The sequence below is a fragment of the Colobus angolensis genome, unplaced genomic scaffold, assembly GCF_000951035.1.
Source record: "Colobus angolensis palliatus isolate OR3802 unplaced genomic scaffold, Cang.pa_1.0 Scaffold134, whole genome shotgun sequence".
NCBI classification, from domain to species: domain Eukaryota; kingdom Metazoa; phylum Chordata; class Mammalia; order Primates; family Cercopithecidae; genus Colobus; species Colobus angolensis.
The window spans coordinates 3533291-3553409 of NW_012114422.1; the positions used below are offsets into that span (position 1 = coordinate 3533291).

General features: G+C 44.0%; 2 protein-coding genes across 4 annotated transcripts in view; both read left to right on the forward strand.

Annotated features, from left to right (window-relative positions):
* Nucleotides 1-10755, forward strand: part of RASGRF2 (Ras protein-specific guanine nucleotide-releasing factor 2) — a 280870-nt gene extending 270115 nt beyond the window's left edge. The window contains exons 27-28 of one of the 2 annotated variants that reach the window (XR_001000901.1): nucleotides 45-113; nucleotides 6286-6420. Coding sequence is in view for 1 of the 2 variants with exons in the window: in XM_011934344.1 (XP_011789734.1) it covers nucleotides 45-113; nucleotides 6286-6378 (162 nt within the window). In the remaining variant the exon portion in view is untranslated. Of the gene's footprint in view, nucleotides 1-44; nucleotides 114-6285 lie in introns of both variants that reach the window. The other variant, XM_011934344.1, reaches the window with a different exon arrangement.
* A 3052-nt stretch (nucleotides 10756-13807) lies between these two features.
* The window catches only part of CKMT2 (creatine kinase, mitochondrial 2 (sarcomeric)), a 34042-nt gene continuing 27730 nt past the window's right edge, over nucleotides 13808-20119 (forward strand). Inside the window, exon 1 of one of the 2 annotated variants that reach the window (XM_011934345.1) lies at nucleotides 13808-13897. The gene's annotated coding sequence lies outside the window, so the exon portion shown is untranslated. Of the gene's footprint in view, nucleotides 13902-20119 lie in introns of both variants that reach the window. The other variant, XM_011934346.1, reaches the window with a different exon arrangement.

Sequence of the window (20119 nt, forward strand, 5' to 3'; positions counted from 1 at the left end):
TCTCTGCTTTTGTTGTCATTTTGTTTTGTTTTTTTCTCTGTTAGATATCACACATCATCAGAGAGATACGCCAGTTCCAGCAGACTTCCTACAGAATAGATCATCAGCCAAAGGTAATATTCTGTGGCTGTGAAGGAATTAATAAAGAACAAAGGGGAAATTACTGAATTAGAAAACAACAGTAAAAGTTGATCCAAAATACCAAAAGCTAGCTCATGGAAAAGACCAGTAAAATAGAAAATCTTTGGCTAGTCTGATTAAAAAAAAAAAAAAAAAAAAAAGGAACATCAATTCATCATCAAGTTCTGTTGATTTTACTTCTTATATTTCTTGTGAATCTGTCCCTCTTCCATTTGTCTTCACTGCCATGACCCTTGGTCCAAGCTGCAATATCTGTTGCCTACTCCACTTGCATTCACTCTAGGATGCAAAATTCATTCTGCAAATCACAGCTAGGTAGAGCTCTCTGAAATGCAAAGTGGATTATTTTCTCCCTTACATAAAATATTTTCCTGGCTTCCCATTGTTCTTAGGATAAAAAAAAAAAATTAAGAATGGAGATGACCATGAAGTCTTGCATTATGTGCCCCCTACTTTTTTCTTAAGGTTCAGTTCACATCATATACCCCCTTAATGTCTCCATCCCAGTCACAAATGGCCTCTTACCCCCATTTTTTAGTAGACTTCACTTTTTTAGAATAGTTTTAGCTTTACAGAAAAATTGAGTACATAGTAGAGAAAATTCCCGTATACCTCACAGCCAATGCCCTATTATTATCTTACATTAATATGATGTGTTTGTTAGACTTAATAAGCCCATAATGATACATTATTATTATTATTTTGAGATGGAGTCTTGCTCTGTCACCCAGGCTGGAGTGCAGTGCCACGATCTCGGCTCACTACAAGCTCTGCCTCCCGGGTTCACGCCATTCTCCTGCCTCAGCCTCCCGAGTAGCTGGGGCTACAGGTGCCCGCCACCACACCTGGGTAATTTTTTGTATTTTTAGTAGAGACGGGGTTTCACCGTGTTAGCCAGGATGGTCTCGATCTCCTGACCTCAGGTGGGCTGCCCGCCTCAGCCTCCCAAAGTCCTGGGATTATAGGCATGAGCCACTATGCCCGGCCGATACCTTATTATTAACTGAAGACCACCGTTTATTCGGATTTCCTTATTTTTTACATAATATCCTCTTTCTGCTCCAGGATCCCATCCAGGACACCAAATGTCATTTAATTGTCAAGGTTCTTTAGGCTCCTCTTGGTTGTGTGGTTTCTTAGACTTTCCTTAATTTGGGTGGCCTTGACTGTTTTGAGGAGCCAGGGTCAGGTATTTTGCAAGATGGCCCACTGTTGAAATTTGTTGGATGTTTACTCAGGGTTAGCCTGGGTTATGGGTTATTGGAAGGAAGACTCCAGAGGTGAAGTGCCATTTTCATCACATCATATCAGGAGTTATATTATCAGCCTAATTTATGACTGTTGATGTTAGCTTGAATTGCCTAGCTAAGGCAGTGTTTGCTGGGTGTCTCCACTGTAAAGTTATTCTTTTTTCCTTCCTTCCTCATCCTGTATTCTTGGGAAGGAAGTCACTATGAACACCCCACACCTAAGGAGTGGAGAATTATGCCTGCCTCTCCTTGAGAATAAAATATCTACATAAATTACTTGGAATTCTTCTGCTCAAAAGATTTGTTTCTTCTCCATTTATTAATTTATTCAATCATGTACTTATATCAGTATGGACTAATGGATTTAATACTTAGGATTGTCATCCAATAATATTTTATTCTATTGTGGAAACTGTTCCAAGCTTGGCCATTGGGTGCTCTTTCAGTTGACTTCTTTGTCATACCCTGATCCATGTAGGGTTTTCTCTTTTTCTTTTTTGAGGACTTTCTTACTTTCTGATAGTATAAGATGCTCCAGGCCAGGTGCGGTGGCTCACAGCTATTATCTTAGCACCTGGGGAGGCCAAGGCAAGAGGATCGTTTGAGGCCAGCCAGCCAGATTATCTGAGGTCAGGAGTTCAAGACCAACCTGGCCAACATGGTAAAACCCTGTCTCTACTAAAACTACAAAAATTAGCCAGGCATGGTGGCGGGCAGCTGTAATCCCAGCTACTTGGGATGCTGAGGCAGGAGAATCCCTTGAAACCAGGAGGCAAAGTTTACAGTGAGCTGAGATCGCACCTTTGAACTCCAGCTTGTGCACTCCAGCCTGGGCAACAGAGCCCCTGACTCTGGGGGTAGAAATAAAAAGATGCTCTAGACTCATCTTTTATAATTTGCCCCGGTCCTAGACTCGGCTATTTCTGCCAAAAGCTGGAGTTCCTTTTTTTGGAGAATGGTTTCAGCAACCAAGATATGGACTTTAGATATGCTTGTGTTATGCATGTATCAGCTGACAGAGCACAGGAATCTATGTGTGTATACTAAGTCATATATATATACACACACACACACACACACACACACTTATACATATTTATGTCTCTATGTAACCATCAGTATTTCTATTAAGCTAAATATACTGATGCCCCCAACTCTATTCTATTACCATGTGAATCATTCCAGCCCTCTCCCCACATTTGCTTATCCGTAAATTCCTTCTCCAACAGTGAGAGACATACTTTCTTTTAATAGCCCCTAGGTTTTGCCCCATTTCTGTTTGCCACAAGGCCTTTACCTATGTTATTCCTTCTGTCTGGAGTACCCTTTCTTCCTCATTGCACAGTTTACTTGTACACAGCTTAAGTATCACTTAGGAAGACTTCCCTAACTTTCCCAAACCCCACTCCACTCTTTTAAGGTTATATTGCACCATCTAAGTCTCCCTTCTAGCACTTACTGCTGGAGTCACCATTTTACATTGATTTGTGTGATTATGTGCATATGCATGATATCCATGAAGGTCAGAGTCAGACTTACTGTGTTTATTATCATAGCCCCAGCATCTTGCACAGTGTCTGGACCATAGCAGATAATAAATGTTTCTTGAATTAGTTAATTCAAGTCAGGAAAAAGACACGGTTGTGACCATCACTGCTACTATTCAGTTTTGAACAGGAAAAAATTCACCATGGCAATGAAGCAATAAAAAAGAAGCAAAAGGCATAAAAATTGGAAAGGTAAAGATTAAATACTATAATTCACAGATGATTTGATCTGGAAAATCCAAGAGAAAAACTGGTGAATTATTAAGGGAGTATAGCTACTGGACATGAAAAAGCCAATAATTTTCAACACATTGGCAATAACCAATTCAAATGTAATATAAAAAATCTCAATCAAAATAGCAACAAAATCTGTAATGCCTAGGATTAAGTGGGACAGGAAATATGTAAGACCTTTATGTACTGAAGTACATAAGGAGAAAGTTGTATCATATTCATGGATCAAAACACTTACTATTGTAAAGAGGTCCATCGTCCTCAAATTAATCTATAAATTCACTGAAGTCCTAGTCAAAATCCCAACAGGGTTTTCATGGAACTTGACAAACTTATCCTGAAACTCTTATGGAGGCATGGATAGGCCAAAAACAGACAAGAACTTTTTGGTAAGTAAGAATAATAAAGGAGAGTGTTCCCTACCAGTTATGGCCATATCCTAAACTGAGAGTAAATAAGGTAGGACTCTACTGGCCCGGCAGTGCAAATCCAGTGAGGCAGAAGAAAGTCCATGTGTGTGTTTAGCCTACCTGAAAATCTAATACGAGATAAGGAAGGCACTCAAAGAAAGTGCCAGAAAGAAACTGACCATTCAATAAATAGAACAGGAATTTTGGCTTTCCATCTTACCATTCACAAAAATAAATTCCAGATGAGTTCATTACCTAAGCTTAAAAAGAAGTATTTACATTATTTGAATAAAACAAAGGATAAAATATTCATGACCTTTGGATTTGAAAGACCTTCTTTTTTTTGTTTTTTTGTTTTTGTTTTTTTTTTTTTTGAGACGGAGTCTCGCTCTGTCGCCCAGCCTGGAGTGCAGTGGCCGGATCTCAGCTCACTGCAAGCTCCGCCTCCCGGGTTTACGCCATTCTCCTGCCTCAGCCTCCCGAGTAGCTGGGACTACAGGCGCCTGTCACCTCGCCCGGCTAGTTTTTTGTATTTTTTAGTAGAGACGGGGTTTCACCGTGTTAGCCAGGATGGTCTTGATCTCCTGACCTCGCGATCCACCCGCCTCGGCCTCCCAAAGTGCTGGGATTACAGGCTTGAGCCACCGCGCCCGGTCCTCAAAGACCTTCTTAAGCACAGAATGCAAAAGCTGTAAAAGCCAAGCTTGATAAAGTTAATGAAAATTAAGGATTTCTATATGACAGAGGACAATTATTTAAAAAGTCAACATATAAGCAGTAGACAAGGAGACAACATTTGCAACATATAAAACAAAGAAACAGAGTAAAAGCATTTCTATAGTCTATAAGAAAAGCATAAACAATTCAACTCATAAACCTGTGAATAGTTAATTCACAGAAGAAACAAAATGGCCAATAAATATTTTTAAAATACTCCTCTAGTAAAGAGAGAAAATGTAAATTACAGTGGGACATCATTTTCACTTATCAGATTGACAAAAATTTAAAAGATTGGTAATATCAAACCTTGCTTAGGATATGGGAAAACAGGTACTGTCACATACTGTAGGTTTGGAAACTTTGCAGGTCATTTTCCATCATCAGTTAAAATTAAAAATTGGTATATTCAATTACTGGAACTTTTACCATTTTTGGTGAGAATAAAACTGAACAACCACTTTGCAAAACTGTGCCATTTGGAAGTTTCTTAAAATGTTAAATGAGCACCTGTCTTAGGACCTAGCAATTTCTCTCTTAGGTATTTATCCAAAGGGAAAATGAAAGCATCCTCCTTAAAAGCCTTGTATAGCTGGGCGCGGTGGCTCACGCCTGTAATCCCAGCACTTTGGGAGGCTGAGGCGGGTGGATCGCAAGGTCAGTAGATTGAGACCATTCTGGCTAACATGGTGAAACCCCGTCTCTACTAATAAAAAAGAATCAGCCGGGTATGGTGGCACATGCCTGTAGTCCCAGCTACTCAGGAGAGTGAGACAGGAGAATCGCTTTAACCCAGGAGACCGAGGTTGCTGTGAGCTGAGATCGCGCCACTGCACTCCAGCTTGGGCGACAGAGCAAGACTGGTCTCAAAAAAAATAAAAAACCTTGTATAAAATGTTCATAACATTTCTAAATAATAGCCCCTATTTGAGAAGAGCTCAAGTGTCCATCAACAGATGAATGGATAAACAAGTTATGGTACATCTCTACAATGGAATAGTCAGCTATAAGAGGGAGCAGACTACTGGTACAGGCCACAGCAAGGCTGAATCTCAAAGCACTATGCTGAGTGAAAGAAGCCACACATGAAGGAGTACACACTGAATGATTCCATCAATATGAGGTTCCAAAGTAGACAGAACTCATATGTGGTGATAGAAACCAGGGCAGTGCTTGATTCCAAGAGCAGATTGAGTGGGTAGGTGCATAAGGGAACTTTTGGGGATGCTGAAATTGTTCTTTATCATGAAATGTATGTAAGTTACATGGTGTATACATCTGTCAAAATGGATCAAACTATCCATTTCACTTTTGTGTGTTATATTTCAATAAAACTAAAGAAATATTTTCATGGAAATCCCCTATGCCCCAACATTTTCATTTCTAGTGTCAATTCCTTTCTTTCCTTTCACTTCTGATGTCTACCCTAGCCTAGCAGAGTATTCACGCATGCACACCAGGAAGCATGCTAACAAGGAATTCACCGAAACTTTGTGTAACAGTGAAGTATTGACAGCAACTCAACATCCATCAATATGAGATTATTAAATAAGCTCCAATATATTGCACTATTAATACTGTATAGCAGTTAGAGCTCTGTCTACTGTCATAGGGAGCTCTCTCCGACCTATCATTAAGAGATGAAAGCAGAATAAAATGTGCGCCACGATGCCAATTTTAGGGGGGGAAATGATATCTGTAAGTACATGTAATCTCTATAAAGGCATAGAAAAACAACTGGGAGAACACAAACCAATTAGTAGCAGTAGTTCCTATTGAGGGAGGTACCTGAGATTGGGGGTTGAGAGAGGACTAGAGATGTTTGCCTTTTTTTTTTTAACAATAGAAACATATTTTTGATTTTTTTGGTCAAATAAGATTTTTAGGTGTTTAAGAGAAAATGTTGAATTGTGTTAGATTCCCTCAGAAAATGTATGCAGTGGTATCTGAAAGAGGTAAAAGCTGGGACTTCCCCTTTTGTTTCAGGTCACACAGTACTTGCTTGACAAAGACCTTATCATAGATGAAGATACGCTATATGAGCTGTCACTAAAAATTGAACCTCGACTCCCTGCTTGAAGATCTGGCCTTGCCCCTGAGTCCACGGGACGTTCATGGAAAGCAGGACAGACAGAATTGTGTATGCCTTGCCTCACATGGTACAGCACGAAGCCAGTCTCCTTTCTCCACCAAAGAAGATAGAACCAGACTGGAATTCTGTCTCCATTCAGAGAGAAACCCAGCTGTTTGGGTCAAAGACATGCTTCAAACTTGGGTGGGAAGGTGAAAGATGGCTATTTAGAAAGCTGGTGGCACGTTTTACGTAAGGGAATGTTAGATGGGAGATGGTAGTTGCCATTTTAACAAAGCAGGTAAACTGGTAAATTTTAAACTCTGTCCGTGTTCTGTTAGAACTCAGGGACAAGGATCCATGAAAAAGACCTGTGATGTTTCTCTGGCACTTTACTGGCCTGGGCACACCTACCAATCTTCTAGGATTTGACTGGTTCCATTACATTTCCTTTTGGTATAAGCTTCACAGAAAAGCTGACACTTCCTCTACAGAGATGGACCAACACATAAGCAATTTCAGTCTACAGCATGTGCATGGTTTTCAGTGCATTCTAAATATTTCTATGTGAGGAATGGCACCTTCTGAAACTGGCTTTCCAATCTTTAGGCAACAGGATAGGAAAGAAAGAATGAAACACAAATGGATTTGTATGTAACATTTCCTTAATTAAAGGCAGTAGACTGTGCCCCAAAGGATTGCAGACAGTGGCTGGCTGAGGTGGCTGGGGAGCTTTTCCTTGAGACTGTTGGTCCTAAGCTGCCAACCCTCTTGGAGAGGCAGCTGCAGTTTGCAAGAAGGTGCACGTCCATCTCACCGACAAAACTGTGGAACAGACAGAAGGCCACCAAGTGCTGTGGGGAATCATGGGTTTCAGTGCTGAGTGAAAATCTATACCTAAAAATCATCTCTACACCTTGCTTTGCTTGTTTTCTTTCCCCGCTCATAGTACTGCAGGAATCTATTCTCATTTACACAGATCTTTTTTAGGCTTACTATGAACATTGGCTGTATTTTTTTTAAAAAGTTTAGTGAAATTTTCTTTTCAAATCCCACACTTCCATATGCTGTTCGTAGATCTCTTTCTTTACAAAATGATGTTGAGAGATCTCTGAGAGTATTATAAGTGCATGGGAAATGGGCCCAACCACCGAACAGCTCTTATATTACAAAACCAAATGCAGGGGTTAGTCCTGCTACCCGAGGCTGGGGAAGTGACCTTACTTTTCCCAAGATTGTCACTTGTTGAAGAAATAGGGCTATCTCATTGTTTACCTCCCTCTTCTCTTCTCAGGGAGACTGCTGCTTTAAAAGAAGGAAGAGAAAAAATATAGTTCTATTTCCCTGAACCTGTTGCACCTGACATTTTCTCTTAGCGGCATGAAACTTATTGATGCTGACAATGAAAAATTGATCTGTCTGGCTGTTTTCCCTCTTTCCTTGCACTTTAATTATGTTGCTAGAGCTAACAGCTGACTAATAAATTCCACCTGCTGGCTCTTAAGACCCAGTGGAAGAGCCAGCATTGATAATGTACCATAGAGGTAGAGAATGTACTTTTTCTGCATGGTAAGCGCCATCTCTGTATGTAACTATATAGTGAAATATCAACGAAGTAAAATACAATACAATATTTGAAGACCATTCCAAAAATATTTTCAATAATTCACATTAGCCAACAGTGTAGCACTCAACCCAAGGAGGGTTCCTTACGGATGCTTTTTCTTTTTTAAAGTTGCTTGTTTGTTCTCTTTAGTTTCAAATAAGAGGTTGACGCATCTTGATGCATGATGAGAAGCATGGGCTGTTTGGATCCTAACAACGCATAACTTGTGATTTATTTCTCAGTGTTCAGAAGCTGAGGGTTTGAAATAATACGTATCAGTTGCACCAAACACCTCGAGGTCTTGCAGAAGAAAAGTAAAGGTTAGCTTTCTTGGCTCAAAAGCATAGTCCTGAAAGGTGAACTAAAACCGGGACAAATCTGTGAGAAGACCACACACAAACTAGTTTCAGGCCAAACAACATGTGGAAAAGTTGGTGCATTCTATCTGCCGTGAAGTTGCTAGAGTCCTTCAGAGGGAAAGGATGGTTCTGCGTGTGCTTTTTGTGGAAGTCTGGACTCATTTCTTTGACCCAAATGTTCCAGAGACGCTGCAGCCATTCTTATTAACGAAAAATAAGACAGGAGTTTCCAAATGCTCCTTCCCTTTTGGATCACAGCTTTTCAGTTAGTGACAAAGCTTTTGCACCTATTTCCTGCAAGATGTTGGAACTGCCCCGCAGTGGTCATATTAGGCACTGCCGATTGCTATGCTGACTTTTAGGGGGTTTTATGTTTGTTTGAAAAACAGGGTCTCACTATGTTGCCCAGGCTGGCCTCGAACTCCTGGACGCAAGCAACCTTCCTGCCTCAGCCTCTCAAGCAGCTGGGACTGCAGGGGTGCACCACTCGCTAGCCCTTCACATTTTTGTTTGAGAATTACACCACTTTCTGGAGTCTGCAGCCTTCCTGGAGCTGCAAGAGAGCAAGAGAGAGAGAGAGCTCCGCCTCTGAGGGAGTGTCTGTTGATGACCTGCAGTATTCGTGTGCCAGCTGGGAGAGGAATGCACATTTAAAACACCTTCAATTTGGTCAAATTAAAAATCCCCAAGAGCAATTTGCAGTGTTGTTAAAGTGCCCGTTCTCTTCTGCCTACACAAAAAGCTGGCATTCCCAGCTGCATCTGCCTCTAGTCCATAAATAAGAGGAGATGGGAGGTCAACCTCTAACAGCCAAGTAGCGAACATGTATACTGTAAAATTAACCTAGAAAATCAGAAGTAAAATCCAATTTCAGGCTTTCGAATGAATGCCCACATTTTGTACTGTCAACGGAATTATCTTGGAGCTTTTAGGGGATGCCTCTGGTTATTAACTGAGACATCTAGTTTTGCTACAGGGACAAATCTCTTACCTAATCCAATATATTATTTGACAGATTCAGGCATGAAGTAAAACGTTGTCACTTTTCCTTAGTGTTTTTCTGAAGGAATTTAAAGAGGGAATTTTAAACGGCCGTAGCAATATTTTCAAGTGGCTCTCACACCAAGTCCTATTACTGTTTGTTAAATTGCAGTACGTCTTAAAGTACTACTTATAAACAAATGAAACTCAGAGAAACTGAATCACTTGGAAGAGAAAAATCCATTATGGTCCCATGTGGAGTGAGTAATGATGGATCAGCACCCTTTCTCTCATGTTATTGTATACGACGAGGCTTTTGGGCCAGCAGTGATTGGGCAGCTTTAAAATTCTTAACTAAAAAGAGTAATGCAATACAGGGATTATTCCCAATAAAATTAACTTTTATTTAAAAGCAAGAGATTTTACTTAGCTTTTTTTTTTTTCAAAGTTTGATTTTATCCCCTTGAAAAAAAATCTCTTCACTTGAAAGTATAAAGGTTTTTAAAAATACAATTGCAAAATGTATTATTTTTACAACTATTGAAATGGCATAAAAGAGAACATCCTATTTATGGCTGAAGGGTAGAGCCAGGCTAATGTCCAGAGCCAGAGGGAATCAATAAATAAGAATCATTTTCATTTCAGTAAGAAATCAGACTGTAAGTTTAAATAATGGCTCTATTACAGATGCCACCATGTAATTCTGGTAAGAAGACTTAATGAAATCTAATCAGTGTGCCATTTCTCATCGGCCATTGGTGACTTAAAATGAAGACGAGGCAGAGCCAAAATGGAAAACAGTCATTTTGTTGTAGGAATAAACACATGAACGATTCAGAGAATTATTCATCATGCAGCATGACATTAACATTAGGATTGATTGTACTTGGTCCGATCTGCTCAAGGAACATAATAGTTCTATTATACTTAAGGATGTTGGTTTTTACACAGCTCATTTCATTTTTCACTAGAAAACCAGTTATGAAAGAGAGCTGACCTAGGCATCCCAGCCCTGAGTCCTAGGCCCAGTCTCCAGCTGGAAAACCTTAGGCTGGTGTTTATATATCCCTGAGCCTCAGTTTCCTCATCTGCAAAATGGTGTGAATAGTAATCCCTGTGCTGCTTACCTCACAGGGCTATTGTGAGGACCAAATGGATTAGACTGTAAAGTGCAAAGTGCTGTCCGCATGTGAGGTAATCTGATTACTATGCTCAGCTCTCTTTTGTAGAGGATTTCAATGTATTTATCATTTGAGTGTGTGTGCGATGGACGAATATGTGTGTGAGTTTGAGAAGCATATCGTTCGTGTCCAGTTACTTTGCAAATTTGTGGACATTTGTGATTGGACAGAGGGGTTTGTGCTGTGGCCTAACACTTGCCAGGTGAGGTGTAGGTTATGCCTATATGCAAATTAAACTTCACCTTTCTTGAATATTCAGAAATCTCATTGGTTTCTTCATTTAACTCTTTTCCCTATTTTTCTACATTGTCAAAACCATGAAATGTGTACATTTAGAAAAAAATAGAACTTTATTTCTTATAAAGGGTTACAGTCTGCAGGCTGGAGCCTCTGGCCAAAGCCAAAAGCAAGCACTTCAGAGACAAAAGGGAGAGGTTGAGATTTATGTCCAACGAGATGAGCCATACATATACATTTAGTAGGTTATAGGATAATCTTATGAATATTGATGAGGCCCTAATGCATGCATAGTCAGTAATCATACATGTTACATACAACCCATGTTCACTGTGGGATGGAGACTAACATTAAAATGTAGTAAAATTGGACTGTATACCTCAAAAGATGAAACACAGGGCACAAAGACACTTGGTGTGCAGTCTCTGTAAACCGGCCAGAACCGGCTGCGGTCTGCCGTCAGTTATGAGGACGGAGTGCTTTGTAAGGCTCAACACTTGTCATGGGGAAACTGCGTTGAGGGAAGGGGGGTTCGCCACGTCAGGTTGTCTGTTGAAGTTGAGGAAGAAATCTTCCAGACACAGTTTTCAGGAACTGGTTTTAGTTTAATTGTAGAAAAGAAAGTCTTGAGGCAGTTATCGAGGTGGGGGAACGTTGGGTGTGACTGACCTCTTGCCTTGCCAAAGCTGTAGAATCCTGGTTTTTAATGTTTTCTGGGGTCTCTTTTACCACAATGAGTCTGTTTTGTTTTGCCTGGGGGCCTAGGGGCTTTATTTTTATTTTACATCTTCTTCATAGCAGTGAATTCCTTCAGATATATTATTTTACTTCTAAAGTTCAGGGAGAAAAACAATTTAGAAGAGGCCCTAAAATTCAAAGAATTTGGGGAAAGCTTTGAAACGATATGAAGGATCAACTAATCACACTTTCTTTCCAGTGCTTAGATTCTTCCTGTGACATCCCCAGCCCATATTTGATTACCTCCAGGCACAGAGAACTCACTACTACCCAGAACAGCTGAGTCCACTGCATGGCAGCTCAACGCTCCTGAATGGGCAGTGGAGACAGGAGAAGCCCACCTAGGAGGGGCTTCTGAAATAAGACTCCTATCTACCCCTAAAATTACTGCAGTGGTTATATGGATTACTATATATGAAAATACTTTAACTTCTATGAAGTTGTGGTAACATTTAGAGCTGATGGAATTAAGTTACAGTTGCTGGACACAAGAATAGACTAAGGAAAGGGGTTCCTCCTGCCCAATTCTGAAGTGAGCAATCCAGGCTGGTGGGACATAGGAACCCAGGTTCCTTTCATCCTATCATTTGCCCATCTCACAAGGCATCGTCCTTGCCTACGAGGTCAAATTTGGGGCCTGCTCTAGCCACACTCCTGCTGGACTCAGGAACAGAAAAGAGAATAAGTCCAGGACATTTTCCTTTAAAGCAAATGATATGGCAGTCGCACACTTCAATTCTGTTCCTGCCCCTGTGGCAGAAGCCAACCACGGGGCAGCCTGGTGTGGCTAGAGCCCCAGAGCTTCAAAGGGAGTTGGCAACGATAAGAAGGGAACAGATGGCATGTGACAGAGATGGCATTTGAAAGATTTCCAGAAAGCCAGAATTTCTACTGTGAGTCCCTTACAGAGATTTCGTCCCCATCACACCACCTTTATAATATGCTTGAAGAGGACCAGCCCCCAAAAGAAGAGTGGTACTCTCTTTTCTCAACAATGACCCAACTTTTCTTCTGACCTTACCAACATATACATTTACTCTGTAAAATATAAGGTGTTGAGGTAGGGTGAGTGGAGGGGGCCCTAAATGCTGATTAGGCAACTGGGGAGGAAAAGGAGGTTTTTGCTGTAACTGCCATCCTTTAAATCTACAATTCTATGCTCTTTAAAAGCCTTGTAATTTTCTGGATCTGGAAGCTGGGCTATTTCAGGGTCACTGGATTTATTTCACTTGGTGCCTGAACTGACTTGAAACAAGTGTGTGTGGAAAAGAGCTATTTTGAGAAGGAATAAACCGAGACTGCCCTGATGACGGAATATGCAAGCTGGTGGGTTTTGACTCCTTAAAGGATTACAAAATTAATTTGATTGGTTCCAATCTTTATAGAACCACCCCAATCAGGAACCTTTCCGCCCTGCCAAAAGGCCCCCTCATGTGCTCTCCCAATCAGTACCCCATGCAAAGGTAAATTCGATGATATTTTTAAACATGGGTCGTGTTTAAAAGAAACGGACACTCGGAAGGAGAAAGCACACTGGGTAGAAGGTTATTCCTGGGGCTCCACCCCCTGCTCCATCAAGTCCTTTGAGCATGAGCTAGGCTCTGAGAAGTAAGAGACAGGAACCAGTTGGTCATGTCCACGTGGCCTCAGAAGGCGAGTACGTGACGGTCACCAGATGCCTAGGCAGGCTCCCTTGAAATGGCAGGGCTGCTGTCCAAAATCCTGCTGGGTCATTGCTATTTACAGGCAACCTTCCCGGCGTGCGGTGGATATCCCAAGTAGGACTATTTTTAAGCTATGGCCTGCCTGCCGTGGGTTAAGCTGGTGTGGACAGAAAGCGAGATGATTTAGCCGTCTACTGCAGATGGCCTGATCTTGAACAGAAACGTGACTGTAATTGTCCCTGGATCTAGGCCCCAAAGACGCTGGAAAGAGGTCCCTCCAGCCCCTGGCTCAGGGCCCGGTCAGCTGCTGGAGCCAGGCAGCTTGAGATATCCTCCTCTCCGACCTTGGTTTGAGGGGTTCATCCTCCAGAGCTTACCAGGGCCCCAAGGCTGGTACACCTGAGAGAAGAGGGAAACAAATCCCCCAACAGATACGCAATTTCACCCGCTGGGCCTTCCATTCTGAGATCCAGAGCCCTGGCAGAGGAGCCTTCAGGACCAGGCCTGGAGAGCAAGATTGGCTCCTCCTTTTACGTTTCAGAGAAAGGGCAGGTGCTATAAAGAGCCAAGCGCCCAGGGGCCTGCCTTCAAAGGTACAGCTGTGGGGGCCGGTGCGCCCGGAGGTCTGCGCTGGGATTGGCGAGGTCCTCTGGCCCCGCCCCGCCAGGGAGGCTTTTCCTGGCCGGCCCGGCCAGCTCGCCCTACACATACACTTCCTGGCTGTGTGCGCTCGGCAGGACGTGGGAGACTCTGGCTTCAAGGTCGGTGAGTCCGTGAAACTCTGCTTTATTCCTCCAAAGAGGGGTCATGGCTAGAGCCAGTGTGAAGGGCCTTGGAGGAGTGGATGCAGGGCTGTGGACCGGGACCCCGTCAGGACGCTGACTGCGAGGAGGCAATGGTGACTCGCTAAAGCCAGCAGAGCGCCCGCCCTTGGCCGAAGCGCCCCCTCCCCCCTGCACACAGGTGGGAGCAGCTCAGCACCAGGAGCAGAACAAATCAGCACGCTGCCTGCAGGGTCTCTTTTTGGTAGTGAATCAGGAATTTTTCTTGATTTGGAAAAAAAGAAAAAAATCTAAAGGCTGTATTTTGACGCTAAGTTTGGGACAACTTTAAACTTCAAATGCCTTTCCCTTGTAATTTAGAGTCTAATCCACTGATTTCTGGGAATGTTTTTCCCCAGCAGTCTCAGTCTCAAAAGACGTGTAAATCAGTGACTTGGGATGAACTAACTAGAAAATTAAAATTTTGAGAAGCTATTTACATATAAGCCCAATAGCCAGGCCCAGTTTAAACTGGCAAATAGTACTGCTAGAGATTCAGTTTTGCCATCACTAACATTAATACATTGATAATGAGCCAAGTAACTATCTTCCCCTCCCTGCCATCCTTACCTTTCCCACTGCAGGTTAATTTAAAAAAACAACAAAAACCTGTGGAATTGGCCCCATGTGTTGCACCTGGGCAGAGGCCCATTCTTTGCTAGCTTGCTTGCTTGGTAGTCCTGGGGTTAAAATCAGTCCTGTTCTTGTCCCTCAAGTGGTCTGCCTTCAAATGCTCTCCTCCGAATGTGAGGAAGAGTGACATTTGACAAACAGAGCAAAACCTTTAGGTCTCCTCAGTGCTGCCCATTAGACCTTTCAGAAAGTGTTGCCAGGCTCGTGACCCCTCACAGTGTCAGCCGAGTCAAGTGAGGGGCAGTTAGTGCCCTCAGGACAAGTTTACACTAGGTACACCAGTGCGCTGTTTCCAGAACGGCTGCTTTTCCTGTCTACGGCTCTCACATTTTCTCTGTTCTGAATTCGTGTCCTTGGTCTGTTCTGTCTGTCCTCTCAGGGAGGTGAGCACGGCCACAGCATGTGGCCTGAGGCTTCCTGACAGGCTCTTCCAGGAGGCTCTGGGCCTTGTTTGGCGGTGTGAGCACCTCACTTCCTCTGCATTGATAGGCACCTTCTCCAAAGACCCCAGACTTTGGAGTTAATCATGCCTGTGGGTTTAAGGCACTGTCCCAGCAAAGCACAGGAGTGCCACATCCACCCCACGGACTCTGCCAGCCTCATGACCAAATCACCTCATAAGGAAGTGGCCCATAGCCAGGTCAGTTTTCCTAAGGAAACCATGGGTTGGGGGAGTGCTATACAGAATGAGGAGTCCTGGGGTTTCGGACACAGGAGGGGGACTGACTTTGCCCCTAGCTCAGAGGCCCTGGGCCTCCATCTCTGCCATAGCCTAGAGCAGGCTCCATTTGTTTTCCCAAAGGAAGCCCCGTAAAGCCTGTGTCAAGCATTCTCGGAGCTCCTGCCCACAGAGCCAGGAATCCAGCAGCAACCCATGCTGAAGGTGACTGCTAGAGGTCACACCAACCCTGCCTGGGAAGTCTCAGAGACTCCCTCCCTTGGGCGGGGAAGAAGGCAGCCCACTTCTTCACAGCACTTAAAAGGACTAGATGGCTCCTAGCTTCCTGTTTCTTGAAAACAATTTGCCTCTTGAGAGACAAGTCTGGTAACAGTCCCATGCCTTCATCACAGGAGGCCTAGGAAAGGCCTGTTTTACAGAGTAGGATTCTAAATATCTCCTGCCTAGGACTATTTGCTGAGTAGAACAGTGATGCCAAGAGTGCCCATTAAGGTTGGCTGTTTACCCAGTGGTTGTGAGGTAACGTAAACCCGTTGCTGTCTTAGAACTGGGAGGGGAGAGGCATTTTCTGCTGGCCTAGGAGCCTGGCATCGTGAGAATTCGTTCAGTGTGTTCTGTGGAGCTGGTCCAAGCCCAAGGACGTCCTCTGTTTTGGGGCAGCTCTCTGGATGGAAAGATGACATGTGGTCCTCCTCCTGGCCTTCCACCTGCCCTCTGGCTGAGGAGTTCAGACACAGGGACACTGAATGGCTGGACCAGAAATAAGTCTGAGTCAGCAGAAAGGCAGACATGGTCCACCCGGGATGCCCAGGAAGAGCAGGGGGCTCAGGCCGGAGGCAGTGACAGAACCCAAGGCCTCCCTTTCACATTCCAGGATGTCACAGAACCAGAGAAGACCATTAGACCGGAATCTGAACTCCCGGTATGCCTGCCTGGGACCAAGAAATGTGCAGCTTGTGGCCACTTAACAAAAGGGCTTGATGCAGCTGTCCTTGTTTTTTAGTGGGGAGGGTAGTGTAGGAACAAACAGGATATTATTGCTTTTGGTTCTGTCTGGCTGTGCTCTTGCACCTTCCCATCACCCCAAATCTCCCTGGCTTGGAGCCCAGGTATTCTGCTAATTTTAGCCTAGATGCTGTAAATGTTTTTCAATTCAGGAGTCATAGCGGTGTTCCAGGTTAGGGAAACTGAGGCAGACAGCTTCTATGGGGTGAAAGCTGGAGACTACCTTCCTCCTCACACTGGCACAGCATCCCTCGCAAGGCCTGGTAGGCACATTGAGCAACTAGGGTCAGAGTGGAGCGGGCAGAAATATCCCTGGCATTTGGGCTACTTCAGCAGGGGCCTGAGGACAGGGAAAGAGAACGAGTTTATAATCTGCAACTCTAGGAGGAGTGATGTGCCCTGAGGTGACAATCCTGTACGCAGGAGCTGCTGTGGTAAACGCAATTCCACAGTCTTCAGGGTGTGACCGAGTGGAATGACCTGTGGCACCACAGCTTTTAAGCCACAAGGGTGGGTTCCCTCCAACTGCTGGTCAGTGCAGGGCTGTATGTGAGGTGCTGGGGTCTGCAAGGAAGCTGAATCCAGGGCTAAAGACAAACCTGGGTTCAAATCCCAGCTCAACTAGTGTGCTGGTACTGAAACCTGGGGCAGGTCACTTCTCTTGAGCCTCAGTTTCCCCATGCACAAAATAAAGCATACTTGGCAGGATTGTTACATAGACCGATAGTGTTTGTAAGGTCCCTTGCATAACGCATGGCTCATGATAGGAGCTCATAAATGTTAGTTCAAAAAGAAGACAGAAGGTTTGACTCAGTGTACAGAATTGGAAAGGATATTCCAGGTAAAAGAAAACACTCAAGCAAAGGCTCAGAGGTGGTAAAGTGAAGGACCTGTTTGGTGATGCCAGGAAGTCACTGGAGACACTGTTGGAGGGGTCGAGTCTGGAAGAACCGGGGAGCCCAACTGGTTAAATCCATTTTGTGATCCCTGATGTTGGTTTTCAGAAGATGATCAGTAGATCTGAAAGTATGTGATAGACACCTTTGAAGTCTTGACTGCAGAGATACAAAATACATATTGAATGAAGCCAGCTGTGGTGGAGGGCAGGTGGATCACTTGAGGTCAGGAATTCGAGACCAGCCTGGCCAACATGGCAAAATCCCATCTCTACTAAAAGTACAAAATTAGCCACATGTGGTGGCGGGCACCTGTAATCCCAGCTACTTGGGAGGCTGAGGCAGGAGAATCGCTTGAACCCGGGAGGTGAAGACTGCAGTGAACCGAGATCGCACAACTGCACTCCAGCCTGGGTGACAGAGCAAGACTCTTTCTCAAATTAAATGAAACATTTAAATGCTAAAAATGTAAGCTAAAATCAAAAAGCATTCAGAAAAGGGGCAGGCCGAGTGCTGGCTGCAGTAATCAGGTGTGGCTTCAGGGTGGGAGTGATGATGATCCCATAGCCTTAGGGTCATCAAGGGAAGGGACTCACATTTATTCAGTGCCTACTGCAGCCTGTCCCGTCGTCTTCACAACACCCCACAGGGAGATCTCATCATGCCCATGATGGGGAGGAGCCGCTGAGGCTCAGGTGGGCACCATGCAGCGTTCCTACACCTAGTGGGGCCTGGTAACATCCTGTAATCGGGGAGCTTTTTCTCACTATACATGTGAGGGCCCCACTCTTGGAGAGACTCATTCAAAAAGGTGGAGCCTAGAAATCCAAAATTTTAACACACATCAAAATTTTCTTTTTTAGGTTTTTACTTTTTTATCATAAAGGTAACACATGCTTATTTTTACAAATGATATAATACAGAGGTCCATTAAGAGAAAATTAATCTGCCTTCTCCAAGTCTGTTACTCTGAAGCAACCCTTTTAGCAGTTTGATGAATATCCTTCAAAACTTTTATGTTTATACAAATATATGAAAATGTATATGTACATACATCATCGCTACAAAATTGCAACCACTCATATTCAGTTCTAAGCAAGTTTTTCTTTTCCTTTTAACCTAAAAGGGTGTTACAGATGGGCATCCAGGTAAGTGGAGGCAGTTTTAACTCCTTTAATAGCTGCAGAATGTTTCACCATCTGAATGCACCAGCATTTGTTGAGTGGCAGTGCTGGGCTTCTCAACACAGATTTTATCTGTGGCAAAATCTCTTCTCTCTAATCCATAGCAGAACCACACATTTGTAAAACGTGATAAAGTGCAACTATTAGAAGCACAGAAGAAGGCCGGGCGCGGTGGCTCACGCCTGTCATCCCAGCACTTTGGGAGGCCAAGGCGGGCGGATCATGAGGTCAGGAGATCGAGACCATCCTGGCTAACACGGTGAAACCCCGTCTCTACTAAAAATACAAAGAATTAGCTGGGCATGGTGGCGGGCGCCTGTAGTCCCAGATACTCGGGAGGCTGAGGCAGGAGAATGGTTGAACCCGGGAGGCGGAGCTTGCAGTGAGCAGAGATAGCGCCACTGCACTCCAGCCTGGGCGACAGAGCGAGACTCTGTCTCAAAAAAACAAACAAAAAAAAAGGTAGAATAAACAGGCATGCAAAATGTCAGCTCAAAATTTAAAAAGTAAAGTGACTATCAAAGTGCTGTAGGTGTTCTAAATGCTTACTCTCAATTCCTGTACTTACATGGTCATGAACTGCTAACAGCTCACAGACCACACTTCGGCAGCACTGGTCTGGGGTCAACCCTCCATAAGTTGAATAAACTCACTCTTCTGCGAGGAACCTTGTTGTCACTTTTCACCGCCTCCAAATTCAAGTCCTAGGTCTCACAGTTTGTTCCTTTGGCTATGGCTCCAGTGCCATCGTGCTTCGGCTCCAGCCTGTCTCTGCAGTCCCTGCCCTGCCTCTGCCACTCATGGCTCCTGCCTCTGCACATTCTGTCCACTGTATCTGGAAAGTCCTCCCTTTATCCACCGGATGAGGTGAAGTGATAGCCCCAGAGATTTTTCACTTCCTCTAGAAAGCCCTCTCTGACCCACCAGGGAAATTTGGGTCTTCTCTCCTCTTTACTATTTTTGCTCTTGTCCTTTGCAGTATAGTGGTAGGTTTTTACAGTGATCTGTCTCCCCTACCAGGCTGTACCCTGAACTTGATAAAAGCTCCTTGAGGGCAGCCCCAGTATCTGACACAGGGATTGATTCTCTAACATGTGTTGAGCAGATGGAGGGATGGATGGTTGGATGGATGGACAAACGGATGGAAGAGCTTCCAGGCTTAGCTCTCAGGATGTAACGTAATCTTTGTTGTACACAGGCCATGAACTTGGTGGTTGGCCTTGCCATGTTCAAGTCCATCCCTGGTAGAACAGGTGTTCTGTTCTAGACTCTAGAATCTGTCAGGATTGTCCTGAACCATGGTTTTCCTTGAGGCCCTCTAGGGTAGGTGGCCACCACAAATTCCAGGCACACTCCTAGCTTAATTCAACTCGCCAAATTTCAGGGAAATTATCTTTCATAGAGTCCCTTAGAGGCAAATTTGTATTAGTGACAGTGGCCCAGGATGCTGTGTCCTCATCCTTAAGAATCTGCACTAGGAATAGAACAGGGGACACATTTAGTCCTTTCTTTTTTTTCAGCAGCATTCAAGGGTAGGCTAAGTCTGCTGTGGGCTGAGGGCAGTGGCCATTTCCCCAGCTGGAAGATGCCTGGAAAGCAGCTGTTGGGAGGGAGGAGTGGGGGCACACGGCATCCATAGTCCTCCATTGACGCACATGGGTGTGCAGGGGTCTATTCGTTGTTTCCACTGAAATCTTGTGCAGTGTGTGACCTGGTCCTAGTCCCAGGGCGGGTGGAGGCATGCAATACAATGCTTTGGTATGGT